The sequence below is a fragment of the Tarenaya hassleriana genome, unplaced genomic scaffold, assembly GCF_000463585.1.
Source record: "Tarenaya hassleriana unplaced genomic scaffold, ASM46358v1 Cleome7, whole genome shotgun sequence".
In the NCBI taxonomy this organism is placed as follows: domain Eukaryota; kingdom Viridiplantae; phylum Streptophyta; class Magnoliopsida; order Brassicales; family Cleomaceae; genus Tarenaya; species Tarenaya hassleriana.
The window spans coordinates 4,191,054-4,211,617 of NW_010969548.1; the positions used below are offsets into that span (position 1 = coordinate 4,191,054).

At 44.5% G+C, this 20,564-nt stretch overlaps 5 protein-coding genes and 1 non-coding gene across 8 annotated transcripts; 5 read left to right on the forward strand and 1 right to left on the reverse strand.

Moving 5' to 3' along the window:
* Nucleotides 1-249: 249 nt before the first annotated feature.
* LOC104801320 (tRNA:m(4)X modification enzyme TRM13 homolog) lies at nucleotides 250-2,663 on the forward strand. Its single transcript, XM_010524547.2, has 9 exons — nucleotides 250-356; nucleotides 436-501; nucleotides 614-943; nucleotides 1,047-1,293; nucleotides 1,368-1,425; nucleotides 1,529-1,615; nucleotides 1,753-1,866; nucleotides 1,969-2,095; nucleotides 2,185-2,663. Exons 1-9 carry the CDS (start codon nucleotides 271-273, stop codon nucleotides 2,441-2,443), a joined length of 1,374 nt encoding a protein of 457 aa, XP_010522849.1. The 5' UTR covers nucleotides 250-270; the 3' UTR covers nucleotides 2,444-2,663.
* A 259-nt stretch (nucleotides 2,664-2,922) lies between these two features.
* Nucleotides 2,923-5,023, forward strand: LOC104801322. Its single transcript, XM_010524548.1, has one exon. It carries the CDS (start codon nucleotides 2,990-2,992, stop codon nucleotides 4,937-4,939), a length of 1,950 nt encoding a protein of 649 aa, XP_010522850.1. The 5' UTR covers nucleotides 2,923-2,989; the 3' UTR covers nucleotides 4,940-5,023.
* Nucleotides 5,024-5,097: 74 nt separating this feature from the next.
* TRNAF-GAA lies at nucleotides 5,098-5,170 on the forward strand. The gene has a single exon. It is a non-coding gene; the product is annotated as a tRNA-Phe (tRNA).
* Nucleotides 5,171-5,526: 356 nt separating this feature from the next.
* On the reverse strand, nucleotides 5,527-7,641 carry LOC104801323 (two-pore potassium channel 5). Of its 2 annotated transcripts, none has more exons than XM_010524549.1 (2): nucleotides 6,462-7,641; nucleotides 5,527-5,940 (listed from the first exon to the last, which is right to left on the reverse strand). In XM_010524549.1, exons 1-2 carry the CDS (start codon nucleotides 7,505-7,507, stop codon nucleotides 5,793-5,795), a joined length of 1,194 nt encoding a protein of 397 aa, XP_010522851.1. In that variant the 5' UTR covers nucleotides 7,508-7,641; the 3' UTR covers nucleotides 5,527-5,792. The 2 variants fall into 2 exon arrangements, with proteins under 2 accessions (XP_010522851.1, XP_010522852.1); XM_010524550.2 differs by having other exon boundaries at nucleotides 5,822-5,936.
* Nucleotides 7,642-10,483: 2,842 nt separating this feature from the next.
* LOC104801328 (ABC transporter B family member 11-like) lies at nucleotides 10,484-15,914 on the forward strand. The gene is made up of 11 exons (XM_010524555.2): nucleotides 10,484-10,613; nucleotides 11,067-11,428; nucleotides 11,500-11,554; nucleotides 11,649-11,824; nucleotides 11,918-12,139; nucleotides 12,239-12,477; nucleotides 12,569-14,231; nucleotides 14,303-14,569; nucleotides 14,647-14,910; nucleotides 15,015-15,311; nucleotides 15,394-15,914. The coding sequence occupies exons 2-11, from the start codon at nucleotides 11,111-11,113 to the stop codon at nucleotides 15,745-15,747; spliced, it is 3,855 nt and encodes a 1,284-aa protein (XP_010522857.1). The 5' UTR covers nucleotides 10,484-10,613; nucleotides 11,067-11,110; the 3' UTR covers nucleotides 15,748-15,914.
* A 403-nt stretch (nucleotides 15,915-16,317) lies between these two features.
* Nucleotides 16,318-20,408, forward strand: LOC104801326 (protein transport protein SEC23). 2 transcript variants are annotated; one of them, XM_010524554.2, is made up of 7 exons: nucleotides 16,318-16,442; nucleotides 16,578-16,740; nucleotides 17,000-17,520; nucleotides 17,708-19,528; nucleotides 19,631-19,747; nucleotides 19,909-19,980; nucleotides 20,074-20,408. In XM_010524554.2, the coding sequence occupies exons 3-7, from the start codon at nucleotides 17,017-17,019 to the stop codon at nucleotides 20,212-20,214; spliced, it is 2,655 nt and encodes an 884-aa protein (XP_010522856.1). In that variant the 5' UTR covers nucleotides 16,318-16,442; nucleotides 16,578-16,740; nucleotides 17,000-17,016; the 3' UTR covers nucleotides 20,215-20,408. The 2 variants fall into 2 exon arrangements, with proteins under 2 accessions (XP_010522856.1, XP_010522855.1); XM_010524553.2 differs by having other exon boundaries at nucleotides 16,578-16,722.
* The last annotated feature ends 156 nt before the right edge of the window (nucleotides 20,409-20,564 follow it).

The following is a 20,564-nucleotide window of genomic DNA, read 5'->3' on the forward strand; positions in this document are numbered from 1 at the left end:
GAAAATATCAATTTTTTTTGTTTATTTTATTAGTGCATACACAAAAAAAATCCTTGGACGCCCCTTTGGGCTACGAACGCGGAGATCAAGATGGCGAGAGAGGGTTTTTCTGTTTGTTTTACAAATGTGCGTATATAGAGGTTGCGGAAATTGACCCAAAATTCAGAATGGGCCGATGAAGCCCAATGAAAGATTTGGGTCCGAACTTTTCCCAGAAAGAGGAAGGAAAAAAGGGCCGAAACTTTCTGCGGGCGAACTCGCTGAGAGAGAATGGCGGAGAACGGCGAGACTCGCTGCAAATTCTGGCTTCCGAAGAAGAACAGATTCTGCTCGAATGCCCGGATCGGTAATTCGGTGTGAGTTCCGATTAAAGTTGAGTTTTTTTTTTCCTTCCATGAAACTTGATAGAAGCTAATTTTCTCGGTGACCAAACAGGTTTTGTGGCAACCATAGCCAGAGGACGGATGACCAATGGATTCCGTGCCCTATCGACCCTTCTCAGTGAGTGACCCTTATGTATTGCTTTGAACGGATTTGGTTCGTATTAAGTGAAAGTAGTGTCCTTCTTGTTTGTCTGTTGGACACTGTTTTGAATCTTGGTCTGGTTATGCAGCTCTGTGTTGCAAGAGAATCTCGTAGGGCATGTCAAGAGATGTCCTTTACTGAAACAAGTGGAGGCCTTGTCTGCTCAACCATTTTACCAGAAGGGCATAAATGCTGGGGAAGAAGATGGAGAAGAACGAGATAAGCAGGGTTCATGTTGTCCGGATGGTATTGTTACTTCAGAGATGAAGAGGAATCTGCTCTATAGCATGAGCGTTTCTCAATTTTACGAGTTAATTAGAAAGATTGAGACTGCTCATGGTATAATATGTACGGATATAGAGGTTTCGTATAACTTGCCGGAAGCTTGTAACATGTGGATTAAGAAGGAGATAGATAGGTAAATGGAGAAAAAACTATGGAGCTTTTTGTTCTTGGGTTTGCTTTGTGAAGTGAAAAGCAAGCTCTGAAATTCTCTGAGACGTGTTAATTATCTCGGGCAGGAAGTTGCCGTTTCAAGAGAAACATGTTTTGCAGCAAGCTTCCATTATCGGGAACTTGGAGGAGATTGGAGCACTGAAGAGATATAAGAACGTGAAAGGTTGTGAAAGCGATATTGAACAGGAAGACGAATCTGTGGCTGCAGTGGTCGAGTTCGGGGCCGGGAGAGGATACTTGACACAGATGCTCGTAGATTGCTATGGGATCAGAATGGTGTATTTAGTCGAGAGAAAATCTTATAAGCTTAAGGTAAGATGTCCGAATTTCATTTTCTTGCATTACTTTAGTTCATTTTCTGAAATGTATTTGTTAACTGTTTGTAGGCTGACCGGTCATTGCGACAAAAGGAGAACTTGGTATTAGAGCGCTTAAGAATAGACAGTAAGGTTTTCACAAACCTCGTATTTGATGCAGGACTTTCTTGTAATTTTCTTAATATTTCTTGCAATCATCTAAAGATGCGTTGTTTTTTTGTGTAATCCAGTCGAGGATTTGAACCTGAACGCTGTTGAATCTCTACACGGAGTTTCATACGTGGCTGTCGGGAAACATCTATGTGGGCCTGCAACGGGTTAGTGAAAATGATCAATTGATATCTTCAGACTTTTGTTCTTTTTTGGATCCCATACATTTGTACCCTTAGATTTTTCGGGTAATCGTGAATGAATGTTTTCTTATTGAAGTTCATTTTTTGTTGGGCGAAAATAGATTTGAGCCTAAGATGTTGTCTGTCCAGACAAGACAATGGAAGTAGTTCTACTCTGAGAGGCCTTGCCATAGCAACCTGTTGCCATCACCTTTGCCAATGGAAACACTACATAAGTAATACATTACTGCCCAATCCTTACACAAACTTCTTTAGCTGAATTCATGGAGAACTTCCTCATATTTTTTATATAAATCATGATGTGGGTTTTGTAACAGATAAAGAATACTTCACCCAGATGGGGTTTTCCAAAGACGAGTTCCTGGGGATGACATGGCTCACCAGCTGGGCTGTAGATGCAGATCACGGCTCCAACCTTCCCGAAATCACTGACCTCGGATCAACGTATGTGGTTCCCCACATCTATTTTCTTTCCAAGTTCCCCACTTTCCATCGATATGGCAATGCATATTCATCACCCTGTCTTTTCACAGTGGGAAGAGGGAAGAAGAAGAAGAAGAAGAAGGGGAGAATGGGTGGAGGAGGGTGGAGGAGATAGTGAGGAAGATGGAGCCGAAGGAACGGGCGGTTATAGGGTTTAAGTGCAAGCAAATTATCGATGCCGGGAGGATGAGTTGGGTGAAGAAACAAGGGTTGGAGTCGAAGCTCGTCAAGTATATTCCACACAGCATCTCTCCTGAGAACACCTTGCTTCTTGCTGGAATCCCCTCTCTACCCTATCCTCAAGTTTAAAGAATATATGCTGCACCATCCCTTGGCGCCATAGCTGTAATAGTCTTGTGTTACACCTATACACACACACACACACACAAGAGGGATTGAAAGCATAGGGCCTTGTATCAGAGTGTGTGGGCTTGATTTAAGTTGGTTAGGATTTATTGGTACGATTCTTTTTTTTCTTTGGATGCGGATAAGTGAGATATTATTGTTGTTAATCTTTTAGAGAAAATCATGCCAAATGTTAAAAGCTTGGGGTGTAACCTATGACTAGGCAAGTATGAAATAATGGAGGTGTACGAAATGGTACGTTTGTTATGAAAGTCTGGCGTCTGAACCCAAATCCAAATTGGATAAGACAGTCGTTGATTGTGTAACGTAAGCTCATACGCACGCACGGCTTATTCCGTTCACACCCACAGACGACGCCGTATCAGCTTCCACTGCACCCCTCCTATATAGTATATATTCACATCACACCCCCTTCCAATTCTCAAATCAGTCTCGATCTCAACCGCAAACGCAAAAGCAAACGCAATCATAGTTTCAAACGCAAACGCCATGGAACATCCGAGAGGCACCATCATCTTCACCACAGTCGGCCGCACTTACTACGGCTTCGACCTCTTCTCATTCCACATCCCCTCCGCAACCGAGCGCCGCCTCACCGACGGCGTCTCCGTCAACTTTAACGGCCACTTCTCCGACGGAGACGGTCACTCCGTCGTCTTTGTCTCCGAGCGAACCGCTTCCGCCCGGGTTTACCGAACCCGACCAGATAATCCGACTCCGGAACAGCTCCCCGGCGCTCCGGACAGCCTCTTTCACGACCGTCCTGTCGTGAGGGACAACCGCCTCTACTTCGTCTCAGCTCACGAGCAGCCTGACTGCCACTTCAAGAGCTGGTCCGCCCTCTACGCCGCAGAGCTTGGCTCAGACCGGAAACCCACCCGTCTAACCCCGCCCTCCGCCGCCGATTACAGCCCGGCGGTTTCCCGATCGGGAGAGTTCGTTGCCGTCGCGTCGTACGGTTCTCGCTCTTGGGAAGGTGAGTTTCACGAGATGAACACCGATGTTGTTGTTTTCAGAGCGTCCGAGCCAGAGAAGAGGGTTGTGGTTTGCGAGCACGGCGGTTGGCCCAGTTGGTCCGGCGATTCCGCCGTCTTCTTTCACCGTCAGGCCGAAGACGGTTGGTGGAGCATTTTCCGAGTGGATCTGCCGGAAAATTTTCTGGAATTCTCCGGATTCCCAATCGCACCGGTTCGAGTCACACCTCCTGGACTACATTGCTTCACCCCTGCAACTTTCCATGACGGAAGACGAATCGCCGTCGCTACTCGCCGTCGCGGCCGCGATTACCGTCACATAGAAATTTTCGATCTGGAGCATAAGACGTTTCAGCTGGTGACCGAATCACTCAATCCGAGCTACCACCATTACAACCCGTTCGTCTCTCACGATTCCGAGTTTGTCGGGTACCACCGATTCCGCGGCGAGTCGACTCAGGGCGAGACAATCGCTCCGAACCTGGAACCGATCACGTCTCCCGTCAAGGACCTCCGCTTGCTCAGAATCAACGGGTCATTCCCGTCGCCGTCTCCCGACGGTTCTCTGATCGCCTTCAACCACGACTTTGACGCCAATGGCGGCATCAAAGTCGTGAAATCAGACGGATCGAAACGATGGACGTTGATCAAGAACCGCACAGCCTTCTACAACTCGTGGAGTCCAACGGAGCGTCACGTCATCTACACATCCCTCGGCCCGATCTTCCATCCGGCGAAAACAGCTGTTCAGATCGCTCGCATCAAGTTCGATCCCTCCGATCTCACCGACGACAAAGAAGAGATTCCGTGTGAGGTGAAGATCCTCACCGAAGAAGACACCGGAAACAATGCCTTCCCGTCCTGCTCCCCCGACGGAAAGTCCGTCGTGTTCCGATCTGGCCGATCGAGCCACAAGAACCTTTACATAGTCGACGCCATCGCCGGCGAATCCGGCGGCATACGGAGGTTGACGGAGGGGCCGTGGATCGACACGATGCCGTGCTGGTCTCCGAAGGGCGATCTCATCGCGTTCTCGTCGAACCGGCACAATCAGGGGAACACGGAAGGGTTCGGGGCTTACGTGGTGAGGCCCGATGGGTCCGGTGTGAGGAGGATAAAAGTGGCGGGAACGGAGGGGTCGGAGGAGGCGGAGAGGGAGAGGATCAACCATTTGAGCTTCAGCAAGGACGGAGAGTGGCTGGTCTTCACAGCGAACCTCGGCGGAGTGACGGTGGAGCCGGTGGCGGTGCCGAATCAGTTTCAGCCGTACGGGGAGGTGTACGTGGTGAGGGTGGACGGGACGGGGCTGAGGAGGTTGACGTGGAATGGGTATGAGGACGGGACGCCCACGTGGCACACGGCGGATGATGAGCTGGATCTGACTAGGTTGAGTTTGGACGGTCAGGATGGTGACAAGCTTACGGGTCAGATCGACGAGCCACTGTGGATCTCATGTGATCTTTGAATCTTTAAAAAAATAAAAAATAAAAATCTAGTGATCTTACATGTTAAGTTCAGTTAATCTTTGGATTCTGTCTGCTGTTTCCTTCGTGGGTTTCGATGTAATTTGAACTTTTGATGAATAAAATTGAGATAAATACATATTTAGGGTTCCATCATCAAGCGGGGATAGCTCAGTTGGGAGAGCGTCAGACTGAAGATCTGAAGGTCGCGTGTTCGATCCACGCTCACCGCATTTTGCAGTTCCACTTCTCCAATCTCACAGCCCATTGGGCCTTTTTTGAAAGCCCATTTGTACCTTTGGCCCAAAGTAACCGAAACCGTAGTTAAGACAGCATCTCGTTGTTGTTCTTGGGCCTCCATTAATTACCGTAGATTTCTTCTTGAACTTTTTTATTGCTCTTTACAGTGCAAATAATGAGTGTACGGCTATACTTCGGTCTCCGGGATGAGCTTTTACATATTTATGGTATTTGCTATTTGCAGCTGCTTGGCTCTTAGCCTCAAGTGGGAAGCGTATCGCTTTCGCTCGCTTAATCTACTTTTCCTTACAGCTTATCTCTAAACCTCTCAATGAATTTGGTTAGTGAATAGAGAGAATAGGCTATAGCAAGTTTTATTCACTGTAAAAAAAAACTTTACGTCTAGATTTTAATCTTTACAGAGGAGAGCCTTTCATGAAAGATGGCAACGCATTCTAACTGCAGACACAACCCCCCCTTCGCTCTTCTCTTCTCTGTATTGCCTGCAATCCTTCTGCATAGCTCTCAAGAATCTCTATTGCTATGTCTTCTTCTTGTATCGATCAATCGGTAGTCTGTTTGATTTCGAAGGAAAAAAAACCTCTTTTTGAAGAGTTACAAATGATTCCCCAACAGATCAGGCAATGTGATCTTCCCCAAATTGTTGGGATCCAGCTTCTGGAACTGGTTAACCACCTGGTTTATGTCTTTGTCCGTGATCTTCCCCATTTCCTTGAGCTTCAATATAACATACTCCGACTTACTGCCACAAAACCAAACACGGGTTAATCCAAAATCCAATCAGACACTGATTCTTGAAACGAAATGGCAGACTGCATAATCGTTTTCGGGACTGTTGAGGACAAAGGCAGCAAATGCCCAAAGGTTGCCACCTGATGTATGATCTAATAATCCCCAAAGGTTTCTTGCAAAACTCTTTATTGTTGAGATTCATGACCACATGTATGTGTGAATGTATCCTAAATAGGTTGTATGGGAAACACATCCAGTGTTATACTCTCTGCAATTTTATAATCCCAACAATCAAAACTACAGATCAGGGGCTTACTAAGCCACTCTCCCTCATAAAGTGCTCAGCAATGCCAATTTTGATACTAGAAGCCATTGAATCAAACGGAGTAGCATCCAACAATCCAATCAATGAACTCCAGTTACTAGATTCATTCCCAAGATTCTCTGTGTTAAGAGACGATTCAGCTGAGATTATGCATACAGACATATGCATTCATGGGTTTTGATAAAGACTTGGACTTTCATTTTTACCTGATGAAACCATGTTGATAGGTATCAGCAGCGAGCAAATCCTCAACCGTAATGTCTCTATGCAAAGCCAGTTTCACGGCCTTGCGGTGACGGCGGTCGATCCTCGCCTCCGCCAGGTATAGAAACGCACGCGCCACTGCGAGGGTCGACACGAGCAGCCAGATCGCCGCGAAGAGCCGCCCTTCCAATGTCTTGAACGCCCTGTCCCCGTACCCGACCGTCGTCACCGACATGACCGACAAGTACACCGAATCCACCCAATCCAATCTCTCCACGAAGAACAGAACCAGAGATCCCACTCCGATGCATAACACGACCACACACAACGCTAAACCCACCTTCAGCCTTATCCTCATCCGACCCTTCTCCACATCCACTATGTAGTCTCTCGCCGAGAACCTCTCCCGATTCCTCGACGAACCCATCTGGATTCCGGTCAGGATCATGCTCTCCTGAAGGTCCAACACGTAGTTCACGACCCCACTGAGGAGAATATCCAGGAACCCGAAGCCGAACAAGACGAACACGACGGCGAAAATCTTAGTCGCTGGAGTTAACGGCGCGATGTCCCCATAGCCGATTGTGCACATGGTGACGATGCAGAAATAGAGCGCGTCGACGACGGGATGGGTCTCGACGCCGGAGTAATGGTCACGGTTGAAGGAGTAGATAGCAACTCCGAGGGTTAAGTAGACAACCAGCAAGATCATCGCTTGTTTGATGATCGATTTCGAGACGGGAGAGGGTTTTCTCCCTCCCGTCGTCTTGGATCGGAGGTCTTTGATGACAACCATCGCCGGAGCAGTCCGGCACCGGTGAAGCGACCTCGATTTCAGGAAGACCGGAGCTCCGGCGTGCGATTCCGGGTCAGTCTCGGATCGTTCGTGGGGTTCTTCGTGAATACGGTCATGGGGTTGAACAGCCTCCGGCGAGAAGATTGTAGGGGAGATCGAGTGGGTGGTGATTGCAGAGGCGGCGGAGGAATTTTCTGGTATGGGGCGGAGGTGGAAACGTGATTGGGAGAGGAGGAGAGGCTCATCCTCCATTCAAGAAAATCAATGAGTTGTTGGCTTTGGTATGATCCCAAAGCTCAAAAGGAGATACTTTATTTGCCTTTCGGGTTTTTCTTCTTCTGAGTAGAAGGGGAAGACCAAGAAAATGTGGGAGTGACTCTTTTTTTTTTTTTTTTTTTTTTTTGGGGGGGCCAACATTTTTTTATATAGTAGTTTGATATGAAGGGACCCACATGCCACGTATGAAATAGACATCCAACTATATCTCGTACGACTCAATGTAATTATATATGTAACGATTAAAGTAATGATAAAGTTGGCTCCGTGTTTCCTCAAAATTCAAATGATTTGATTTGATTCTTCGAGTGAGCCTTAAAAAGGCGAATCTCTATCGTAACAAAAAATTTAACGTTATAATCAATAAAATCAAAATGTGATCACATTATATTTTATATCTATATTATATCTATAGTCACAATTGGAGAAAAATATGTATTGAAGAATAGCAAAGTAAATGATATTTTTGATATAATGACGTCTTAGAAGGCAAATCTCTCTCGCTCATCGTTTTTTTAACAAAAAAAAGATTTATAACAACAATATAAATAAATAAATAATGGAATTCTAATTAAAAAATCCGAAGTATTTACTCTTCCATACTTCTAAAATTGTGTAAAACGAAACGAATAATATATGTCATTATCACGTACAAATCTGTTTACTTATCCTCCTAAATTATATAAGATGATCTAACGTTGGTATATGGCAGATAATACCGAATAATATCTCGATAATTTCACAGCTAGTTTTCACCGAAAACCACTTTTTATATTATATGGATCATAGTAAAAATTAATCTTGATTGTGTAAACTAATTCATATAAAATCAATGTTTATAATGGCAAAACCAAACGAATCCACCCCTATTTTTTCTCATTGTATTTTATAATATATTGTTTTCAAAACATTATAACATTAAAAAAGTAAAATAGCATCACCATTAGGTTTTATTTTATTTTTTAAAAAACTATCTGCTTGAAAATCGTGGGCTCAGGAGAAGATCCTTGAAATTCCAATACCGAAACAGGCCGAATGGTATAAAGCCCATCCAGAAAAGAAAGCGTATGGCCCGTTCATGCATTCTGCAAGAGTCCAAAGCCCATAAATTTTATTTTCGGTTCGTCACACTCCTCTTGATTATTTATATCCATAAAAAAAAATTTATTTTGTTTGTTGTGTTTTTTTTTTCTAATAAATTTATCTTTGGACCGTAACGAAATAACTAAACGTAGAATACCAATTAAAATATTTAGTTATAATCGAGTTTCTATTATCGATAGAATGTTGTGGATATCATTATAATAGTTACACAAAATATTGCAGAGGTGTTGATACGCATACGTGCTTTTGAATGTTAAAAATAATATAAATTGGGCAACGACTAATTATTCAAACAAAAATACGATAAACGGAGTTGTCAAAAAAAAAAAAACAACCCAACCGGCAACCGATCATGGGCGAGTGGTCAAACTTGGGTAGGAAATAACTACACTTTGAAGTTGAGTGTTCGATTCCTAGCTGATGGAAAGGGAGGTAATTTCTGGGTTTATATGATCCATATACAAAGACTGCTTCCGGACCAGAGTTTTACCTGGTCAGCGCATCCGAAGGGTAGCGGTAGGGGTCCTCCGTTATTAAAAAAAAATACACATACAGCATGGGAACGCATGAAATCAGTGGGTCCCACCCTCGCCAAATATTAGCTGAATTTTAATTCGATTCAAATCCCGGATAATTCTCCCGGCTCTGCTGTGATCGTGTGCTGATGCAAGCAGTGACGTCTGTGTTCCCAAGTCTTGGATTCTTGATTTCACGAAAACAGGAGGCCTTAAATTAATATATTTTTTTTTAAATTAAAGATGCTCATCGATCGAATCATATGGTTTAAGTAAAGAGATATTTTATTTTTCATAGTAAAACGAGTTTGAAAAACAAGATCTTTTGTTGCCCTTTAACAGTTTAATCGTTCGTTTTGATTTGGTTGGAAAGCTTTTGGGAATAATTTATCTTATAATCATCAAATTTTTTTAACATATTCCTTTTATACAAGACAACACAAATAGACGAATGTTTAGCAACAATAATTCTTTATCCACATTCTACGGTCCAATACCCTTTTATCACATTTTGCGGGAGGTTTTATAGGACTATTAGTTTTTTGGGACTATTTATGTTATATATATATATATATATATATATATAACATGATTCAAACGAAAATTATTTGCATATGGGTGAGATTCGTCACAAAAATCGACTGCATATATATATATATACACACACATAAATGATCTCTTGCCGACTAAGGAATGAGGGTTTGAAGGTCTTTGACTAAACGCCATTATATATATATATATATACATGTATATGTATGGAACCAAACATTTGTTTTTATGCAATTTGTATGTTTGACTTTATGCTTGGATACCAAGGAAGTAATCCAATTTCGGACGGTGAAATCCCATTAATTTCAGCACGTTGGTTATGTAATTACATTCGTCATAGCCCCATTTTTTCATTATAAAAAAAACTAGCTCGAAAAATATAAAATAAAGTTTACAATGTTGTTGGACACTTTTTATGAGTGTAAAAGGCTAAATACAGATTAACGTTACTTCGAAGGGATTTTATCATAACGACGGATGCAAAAACCAGTTTCCCTATTAATTATATTTTTGACTTTTTTTTGTTATTACAGTGGAAAGAGACTAAATTCAGGTGGAAAAGTAAAAAAAAAAATCAGGAAAAATCAAAGTTGGTTAATAATAATAATACTGTTTTTGACTCGAAACTTATAAATTAAGCTGTATGTATGTATGTGCTGAGAAAGGAACGAAGCTTCTTTTGTTTTCAATATTCTATTCGTATACTCCTCCTTGCTTTGCAAGCAAATTTTCCAAGGAAAAAAAAAACAAGAAGAAAATGTTGCTTATAAATTAGGCAAAAAAAATCATATTTTCTGCTGCAAATACAAAGCGGAATATAGAATTTCAAGAGGGGTTTCCCCAGAAGATTTGCTGCACGCTTTCTCGTTCCCAAAGCTTCCAGCTTTTCCCATTTCGCAGCTTCTCATCTTCAGGTTTGTTTTCCCCTTTCTTTTTCTTGTCCTGCTGCTGGGTTTTATCCAAGTTTCGATCTTTGGTACGACGCGTACTTGAAATACGCGGGGTTCCGATTGGTGGTATTTCTGGGTGGTACTGTTTGGATCGCGAGAAAGCAGAGAGAAAATAAAAGAGGGCGTCTTTTTAAAAGCGGGTTTTTGGCTTTGCACCAGAAAATGAGTCACCTTGGAACAAATTCCCTACTGCCCCACATATGTTTTCTGAATTCGTGATCGACACATATTCCTTAAATCCCCATCTGCAAGCTTCCACCTTTTTTCCCACTCTCTCCGTATTCTGTTCTTCAGCTTTTCTGGGGTTTAGACCCAAATCTCAAAGAGGAAAAACTTGTCGATTGTTGTCTTGTTTTACGAGGGAAAAAAAAACCCTTATCGATTCTTATGGACACCTGATTTTGTTTTTTTCTGTAGCCGTGTGTGTACACGCAGACGAGCCGTGAATCAGTTGGTATACGATGAAACTTGACGACGGAGAAAATGGCTACTCTGTTTCACACGAAGCTTCAACATCGAAAAACACCAAAGAAGAGAAAGAAGAAAAAAAAGAGATGAAGAATGGGAAAGACGAGGAGAAGACAAAGGCTGTCGTCCCCTTCTACAAACTGTTTGCATTTGCAGACTCCATGGACGTGTTCTTGATGATCTTCGGCACGATTGGAGCCATTGGGAATGGCGTCTGCATGCCCTTAATGACAGTAATCTTCGGTGACCTGATAGATTCTTTTGGAGAAAACCAGAACAACAACAAGGACATAGTCGACATTGTCTCCAAGGTAATTTTATTACAAAAAAAAAAAAACAAATCTCGACAGGGCTGGACGATTCTCATTAAGTTTCTTTGTAGGTTTGTCTGAAATTCGTGTACCTGGGTCTTGGGACGCTAGCAGCGGCTTTTCTTGGTAAGTTCTTCTTCGTTTACTTTCACATTTGATTTGGGATAAGGTAAGGAACAAAGAAGTGATGAACAGAGTTTTCGGGTTTGACTTCCATTAGAGGTGGCATGTTGGATGATCACTGGAGAGAGACAGGCTGCAAGAATAAGGAGTTTGTATCTGAGGACGATTCTGAGACAGGACATTGCTTTCTTTGACGTTGAAACCAACACTGGTGAGGTTGTTGGCCGAATGTCTGGAGATACTGTTCTTATACAAGAAGCCATGGGCGAGAAGGTAAGGGCCACTGCAACGTTTATGGAGAGAACATATACATATATGTATGTATGTATGTATCTCCAAAGTGGTTAACTTTCATGGATTATGCAGGTTGGGAAGTTTATTCAGTTGATTTCTACCTTCATTGGAGGCTTCGCTGTAGCGTTTGTCAAAGGGTGGCTGCTCACTCTTGTGATGTTATCATCTATTCCTCTTCTGGCCATGGCAGGTGCAGCCATAGCTATCATAGTCTCTCGAACGTCTTCTCGGGGACAGGCCGCCTATGCAAAAGCAGCAACTGTTGTTGAACAGACAATTGGCTCTATCCGAACTGTAAACCCAACACCAAACATGACATGTTCTCTTACAAAAAATCTTAGCTTTAGTGCTTCAAAAAACCATACTGAACTCTGTTTCCTCTTTCCGTTTCAGGTGGCTTCTTTCACGGGGGAGAGGCAAGCGATAAGAAACTACAACGAGTTCATTCTTTCTGCATACAAATCGAGCGTCCAACAAGGCTTCTCAACTGGGTTTGGTCTGGGAGTTCTTTTCCTGGTTTTCTTCGGAAGTTACGCCCTTGCTATATGGTTCGGTGGAAAGATGATTCTTGAAAAGGGGTATACTGGCGGGGCAGTGATTAACGTGATCATTGCTGTGGTGACTGGTTCAATGTTAGTTCGTTCTCTTCATCCCTGTCAGTCTGATTCTGTACCTGCTGCCCGTTTCAGCTAACTGTAGGTATCTGACTTTTGTCTCGTTCAGGTCGTTGGGACAGACGTCGCCTTGTCTGAGCGCATTTGCCGCTGGTCAAGCAGCATCATATAAGATGTTCGAGACTATCGAGCGAAAGCCTCTGATTGATTCCTACGACGTAAACGGGAAAGTTCTTGAGGATGTAAGAGGGGACATAGAGTTGAAGGATGTGTACTTCAGTTACCCTGCGAGACCGGATGAGCAAATATTCACCGGATTCTCTCTGTTCATATCGAGCGGTACCACCGCAGCTCTGGTCGGGCAGAGCGGAAGCGGGAAATCCACTGTGATTAGCTTGATCGAGAGATTCTACGACCCACAAGCAGGGGAAGTGTTGGTGGACGGTGTTAACCTGAAGGATTTTCAGCTGAAATGGATCAGAAGCAAAATCGGGTTGGTCAGCCAAGAACCTGTTTTGTTCAGTTCAAGCATTAAGGACAACATCGGATATGGTAAGGAGAAGGCGACGATGGAAGAGATAAAAGCGGCGGCAGAACTAGCAAATGCCGCAAAGTTCATCGATAAGTTGCCTCAGGGGTTTGATACAATGGTGGGAGAGCATGGAACACAACTTTCGGGCGGACAGAAGCAGAGAATTGCCATTGCGAGGGCGATCCTAAAAGATCCGAGGATTCTGCTCCTCGATGAAGCGACGAGTGCTCTCGATGCGGAATCCGAAAGGGTGGTTCAAGAGGCGCTAGACAGGGTCATGGTTAACCGGACCACTGTCGTCGTGGCTCATCGTTTGAGCACGGTGAGGAACGCTGACATGATCGCCGTTATCCATCACGGGAAAATGGTGGAAAAGGGTACTCATTCGGAGTTACTCAAGGATCCTGAGGGGGCTTACTCTCAGCTCATACGCTTGCAGGAGATAAACAAAGATCAGAATGATTCCAACAAATCGGAGATTTCTTCTGGATCTTTCCGGAATTCAAGCCTGAGAAAGCCGTCTCTTGGCCGTTCCATCAGCCGCGGATCATCGGTAGGAAACAGCAGCCGACACCATTCTTTCTCCATTCTGGGCGTACCGGCTGGGCTAGACGTCGGTGACGCCGACCAAGAGAAGGCTACAATACCTCGAGAACAAGCCCCGAATGTCTCGCTGAAGCGACTCGCCGCTCTAAACAAGCCAGAAATACCCGTGCTTCTCCTCGGAACTGTAGCAGCCGCAGTACAAGGGATGATATTCCCGATCTTCGGGATTCTGATCTCGAGTGTGATCGAGACGTTCTTCAAGCCGCCTCGAGAACTGAAGAAGGATTCAAGATTCTGGGCGATGATATTCTTGGTTCTTGGAATAGCGTCGGTGATAGCGTCGCCAGCTCAGACGTACTTGTTCGCGGTGGCAGGGGGAAAGCTGATAAGGAGGATAAGGTCGATGTGTTTCGAAAAGGTTGTTCACATGGAGGTCGGGTGGTTCGACGAGCCGCAGAACTCGAGCGGTGCGATTGGGGCGAGGCTGTCGGCCGATGCAGCCATGATCAGGGCTCTGGTCGGAGATGCGTTGTCTCTGGCGGTTCAGAACGCTACATCTGCTGCGGCCGGTCTTATCATAGCTTTCACAGCCAGTTGGCAGTTGGCCCTTATCATCTTGGTCATGCTCCCTCTTATCGGCATCAATGGTTACGTTCAAGTCAAGTTCTTGAAAGGATTCAGCGCTGACGCTAAGGTATATATCTTTTTTTTTTGTGTATAAGCGTATGTATATGTCAACTGATACGGACATGCAAACGTTTTCAGACAAAGTACGAGGAAGCGAGTCAAGTAGCTAACGATGCAGTGGGGAGCATAAGAACAGTGGCATCATTCTGTGCGGAGGAAAAAGTCATGAGGATGTACAAGAAGCAATGCGAAGGTCCCATCAAAGCCGGAATAAAGCAAGGTGTCATCAGTGGATTAGGGTTTGGGGTTTCCTTCTTCATTCTGTTTTCAGTCTACGCAACCAGTTTCTACGCCGGTGCAAGATTTGTCGAGGATGGCAAGACCACCATGAACGATGTCTTCCGGGTCAGTATGAGAGAGATCACTGGCTTGCTGTTCCTTAACATTGTCCTGAAATTCTGACACGTGATCGAAATCCGCAGGTGTTCTTTGCGTTAACAATGGCAGCAATCGGGATTTCTCAGTCGAGTTCTTTCGCTCCTGATTCGAGCAAAGCCAAGGTTGCAGCCGCTTCGATATTCGGAATCATCGACAGGAAATCGAAGATAGATCCGAGTCATGAATCTGGGACAGTTCTTGAGAACGTGAAGGGGGATATCGAGCTTCGTCATATAAGCTTTGTCTACCCAGCTAGACCAGATATTCACATCTTTCGTGATCTCTGCTTGAGTATTCGTGCCGGAAAGGTGATCAATCGTATAATCTCTAAAAATTCCATCTTCTTGCCTCAAGAACAATTAGAACGGGACCGTTGCCATGCTCATTCATACATTTATCTGTCCTTTTTCAGACCGTGGCTCTGGTGGGGGAGAGCGGGTCGGGGAAATCGACGGTGATATCACTGTTGCAGAGATTCTATGATCCGGATTCAGGTCATATAACTCTGGACGGTGTCGAACTCAAGAAGCTTCAACTGAGATGGTTAAGGCAACAGATGGGGCTTGTCGGGCAAGAGCCTGTCCTGTTCAACGACACCATCCGAGCCAACATTGCGTATGGAAAAGGCGGCGCAAATGCGACCGAGGCAGAGATCGTGGCAGCAGCTGAGCTCGCCAATGCCCACCGGTTCATCTCTGCCCTGCAACAGGTAATGGGCACAAAAAAAAAACGAATCTTTGAAACAGAGCAAGGCATAGAAACTGAACTTGAGCTCTGAAAATGGCGAACAGGGTTACGAGACGGTGGTCGGGGAGAGAGGGATTCAGCTGTCGGGAGGGCAGAAGCAGAGGGTGGCGATAGCAAGAGCCATCGTGAAGGAGCCGAAGATATTGCTTCTGGACGAAGCAACGAGCGCTCTGGACGCGGAGTCGGAGCGCGTGGTTCAGGACGCGCTCGACAGGGTGATGGTGAACCGGACCACCGTCGTGGTGGCCCACCGCCTCTCCACCATCAAGAACGCTAACGTCATAGCCGTCGTCAAGAATGGCGTCATCGCCGAGAAGGGAACACACGACAGCTTGATTCACATCGAAGGAGGCGTTTACGCTTCCCTCGTTCAGCTTCACTTGACCGCTTCCCATTGATTTTGAACCTTTTTTTTTTGTTAGAGAATACTTTTTTTTTTCTGTCGGGGCATGTTTGTAATGGTATGATTTGTAAACGTTGTATCTGATTATGACCTACGAATTTAATACGAAATTTGAATTAGGCTCGGTATTCGTTAATTCAATGTATTTATTTGTTTATTCTATACATGATTTTGTAACTTGAGCATAATAATGTTTATCTAATATTGTTTAAGACTAATTTTTAGGTGATATTTTTGGACTAGTTTTGATTAACGTTTATGTCTTTTTTCTTACATTTGAATCTCTCGTTTTGAACATGATCCTTGTACGAAAACTACAGCTCTTAGTTAAACGGCGTCGCTTCGTTGAATACCCGTATTCTTCAAACGACGTCGTCCGATTGCCACGTCACCCTCTGTGCTGGTTTTAGACGCCCTCACCAATCAGAAGCGAGGATAATGCCAGCGAGGCATACAGTTAAGTGGCGGAGGCAAAAAAAGAAATGGAAATGATCGGTAAAGTTTAAATGTGTCCCGTAAATTGCTAATATTTACATATATGCCACGCGTCGCATTAAAAAAAATGTTCCCTGGAAAAAACTGGAGGGGGGAGGAGCCAGAGATCGTAAGCTAGAATTCAAGGCGAGTCAAAAAATTGTCTACAGACTCAACTCTGTCTCCCCATTTCTCGATCTTCTCACATCGATTAAGGTATGGCGATTTACGTTTCCGCTTCAGTTTTCTTTTCTTTTTTGCCGGACTTAGAACCCTAGATTTTCTGCCTAATAATGCGATTTGGGTTTTATTTTCTGTTAATTTGGGCCTTCTTCTTGCTTTTGCTGTCAGAAACTCGGTGACGGGGAGATATCAAGTTTCAGTTGAGCAGCAATTTAGGCGGAGATCGGGTTTTCCGGCGGCAGGGATCTGGATTTCATGTCTTAGGTAGTGGATGTGATCAAGGAAGGGGAGGAAACGAACTGGTGAAATTTTGGTTAGTATCTCTTAGAAGGCGAGTTTACAATTCTCTGGCTTATTTTCTGAACTGGGTTCATTCGAACTGCGATTCTGTGAATGGGTTGTTTGAGTTTTGATTTTATCTGCTTTGTTTGTCTAATTAGTGTGCTTTCAATGGGTAAAACTTAGGATATCGAGGATTGTTCTGTGAAATTCTCTGAAGCATCTTGAGCTGAGTTTGATCTGGATAGTGCAAAGCTGTTTAAATTGTAGATTATGATCTTGGTTTGTTTGAATTGTTGTGTTTTCTGCAGCAAAATTTGGGATTCCAATGGCTAATTCACGGCAGCCCTCGGTCAGGTATCCGGGTCCTATGACTCCTATCTCTCCTTCAGAAGCAGATAGAGCATCACCTCAACCGGATAGAAGTCCGCCTCCTCATTCTCCTTCCTTAGCAACATTGGCCACACCTCCTAGGTTTCCTATGCCGAGTTTCAGACAAGATCAGATCCCTTCCCCTTCGATGAAAACACCGGCTATGATGTTGCCTGATAATGGTGTCAGAACAGGAAGTCCCCTTCCTCATCTGAGTACTCCGCCTGGCCCTCCAGTCTTCAACACACCAGTCAGACCAGCTGCTGTTCCTTTCCGTACCTCCCCGGCCACTCCTCAGCCGGTGGCATACTCATCTGCCGTATCTTCTTCTTTGCCTACATCTTCACCTTCCAATTATTCAAACGGTTCAGCCGGAATGCAGAATGAGTTTGCAGACGTTATTCACATGGAAGAACCAATGGCTGCAGAATCACCTTATGTTTTGTTTTCGGCTCAAAAGGTATCGTAATTTTGTGTGTTTCAGTCAATTTTACTTGCTGTTTGTTCCCTCGTGCATTCTGATCGATCCTCAGTGTTCTAACCTTCTGACTGCTGGCTATGTATATCGTATTTATCTGTAATCAGCTGTAGCAAGTGTCCGTTTACAGTTTGCTTAAGCTTCAGGTCGTTCTGTTATATTCAAACAGGTTTTGAAACAGAAGAAGCTGGCAAATGTCCCTAGCTTAGGGTTTGGAGCCATAGTTTCTGCAGGGAGGGAGATCGGTCCTGGTCCACAGATCATCCAACGTGATCCTCATCGCTGTCAAAACTGTGGAGCATATTCAAATCCCTATTGCTCCATATTAATCGGTTCAGGCCAGTGGCAGTGCATCATCTGCCAGAATCTTAATGGAAGCAAAGGTGAATATGTGGCTTCCAGCACGGAGGAATTGCGAAACTTGCCAGAGCTTTCGTTGCCTCTGGTCGATTATGTTCAGACAGGAAACAGAAGACCTGGTTTTGTTCCTGCTACTGATTCTCGGATGTCTGCACCCGTCGTTCTAGTTATTGACGAGTGTTTAGATGAACCCCACCTCCAGCACTTGCAGAGCTCTTTGCATGCATTTGTAGAGTCGCTTCCGCAGACCACAAGACTCGGGATTGTATTGTATGGCCGTACTGTTTCGGTATATGATTTCTCTGAAGAATCCATGGCATCTGCTGATGTGCTCTCGGGTGCCCAATCACCATCTGAAGAGTCATTGAAATCTCTGATTTACGGTACTGGTGTATACTTGTCGCCAATGCATTCATCGCTAAAGGTAGCTCATGAGATATTCTCGTCCTTAAGACCATATAAGTTGGATGTTCCGGAAGCATCGAGAGATAGGTGTCTGGGAACTGCTGTCGAGGTTGCTATGGCCTTAATTCAAGGGCCATCGGCTGAAATGTCTCGTGGAGTTGTCAGAAGAGCCGGAGGTAACAGTAGAATCATCGTATGCGCTGGTGGACCATGTACCTATGGCCCGGGATCAGTGCCCCATTCCATGTCTCATCCAAATTATCCATACATGGAAAAGAAAGCCATGAAATGGATGGAGAATTTCGGGCGTGAGGCCCACAGACATAATACCGTAGTCGACATTTTATGCGCTGGAACTTGCCCGCTTAGGGTTCCTGTCCTGCAGCCGCTTGCAAAAGCTTCAGGTGGTGTTTTGGTTCTCCATGATGATTTTGGCGAAGCCTTTGGTGTGAACTTGCAGAGAGCAGCAATTAGGGCAGCGGGTTCTCTAGGTCGGCTGGAGGTACGATGTTCGGACGATATTCTTATAACCCAAGTAGTGGGACCTGGTGAAGAAGCTCATCCAGAAACTCATGAAACATTCAAGAACGATGCGGCACTCTGTATTCAGATGCTAAGTGTCGAGGAAACGCAAAGCTTCTCTCTCTTGATGGAGAATAAGAGGGACCTCAAAAGCGATCACGTCTTTTTCCAGTTTGCTTTCCATTATTCGGATGTTTATCAAGCTGATGTGACTAGGGTTATTACCTTCAGACTACCCACCGTTGACAGTATCTCAGCATATCTTCAGAGCGTTCAGGACGAAGTTTCTGCGGTTCTTATCTCCAAGAGAACACTCTTACGAGCGAAAAACCAGAAGGATGCAATCGATATGCGAGCCACCATAGACGAAAGAATAAAAGACATTGCTCTGAAATTCGGGTCCCAAGTGCCAAAGTCGAAGCTTTTTCGATTTCCTAAGGAACTCCCTTTACTTCCGGAACTCCTCTTCCACCTTAGGAGGGGGCCGTTACTAGGAAGCATCATTGGGCATGAAGATGAAAGATCTGTGCTTCGGGATCTGTTTCTGAACGCGTCTTTCGATCTGTCCCTCCGTATGGTGGCACCCCGTTGCTTGATGCACCGAGAAGGAGGCACGTTCGAGGAGCTACCGACATATGATCTCGCCATGCAATCCGATAAGGCAGTTGTTCTGGACCATGGGACAGATGTGTTCATTTGGTTGGTACGTTTTTCTCATTGTCTTCATCATCTCTTCAGTATCAATCCATTATTTCATTTTCCATGATCTTACTACATCGATCTATCTTTTTTTGGACGGTAACAGGGAGCCGAACTTTCGGCTGACGAAGGAAAGAGCGCTGCAGCTTTAGCAGCGTGCAGAACGCTGGCCGAAGAACTAACTGAATTCCGGTTTCCAGCTCCTCGCATCCTTGCATTCAAGGTCCCATCCTCCTGTCTGAATACCTCGAAATTCTCACATGCATAACTCTCAAATATCAGTTTCCGAAACGACTTAAACACTTGTGATTTGCACACTTGTTTTTTCTCCTAGTCGTGATATATTTTTCTGGGCTGAAACCATTTGGGTATTGTGGAACACAGGAGGGAAGTTCCCCGGCTAGGTATTTCGTATGTCGGCTGATACCAGCACATAAAGATCCTCCTTATGAGCAGGTAACCCCATCTCCGATAAATCAACAGGAAAAAACTGTGATCTCACGCTTGATTCTTGGAATTTGGGTGAACGGAAAATTGGTAAACGTGCAGGAGGCGAGATTTCCGCAGATAAGAAGGTTGACGGGGGAGCAAAGGACAAAGCTAAAGAGCAGTTTTATAAACTTTGATGATCCCAGCTTCTGCGAATGGATCCGCTCTTTGAAAGTGGTTCCTCCCGAACCCCCCATTTAATACAAAAAAAAAAAAACAGAGACCGTCACCACTCTCTGCCCTTTTATTTTTTGTTTGGTACTGTCTCCCTCTTCCTCATTGATCCTACATTTTGCCCTAACTCTCTCTGTATCTGACATTTTTTGTTTTCCTGAGCTGATTCTGTTGTCTAAGAACACAATAAGGTGGATCTTTTGTGTACGATTCTAATTTCAGTTCATGAGTTTTCTTGATGGAAATAAATTAAAATAAATAAATAAATAAATCTGATGCTGACAAGTATGCTCCGAAGTCCGGACTGCGCCTCGTCCATAAGTTTTTCTGTGGGGGGTAATAAAGTCATTTCATTCACCTTATCTCCAACGTCCCGA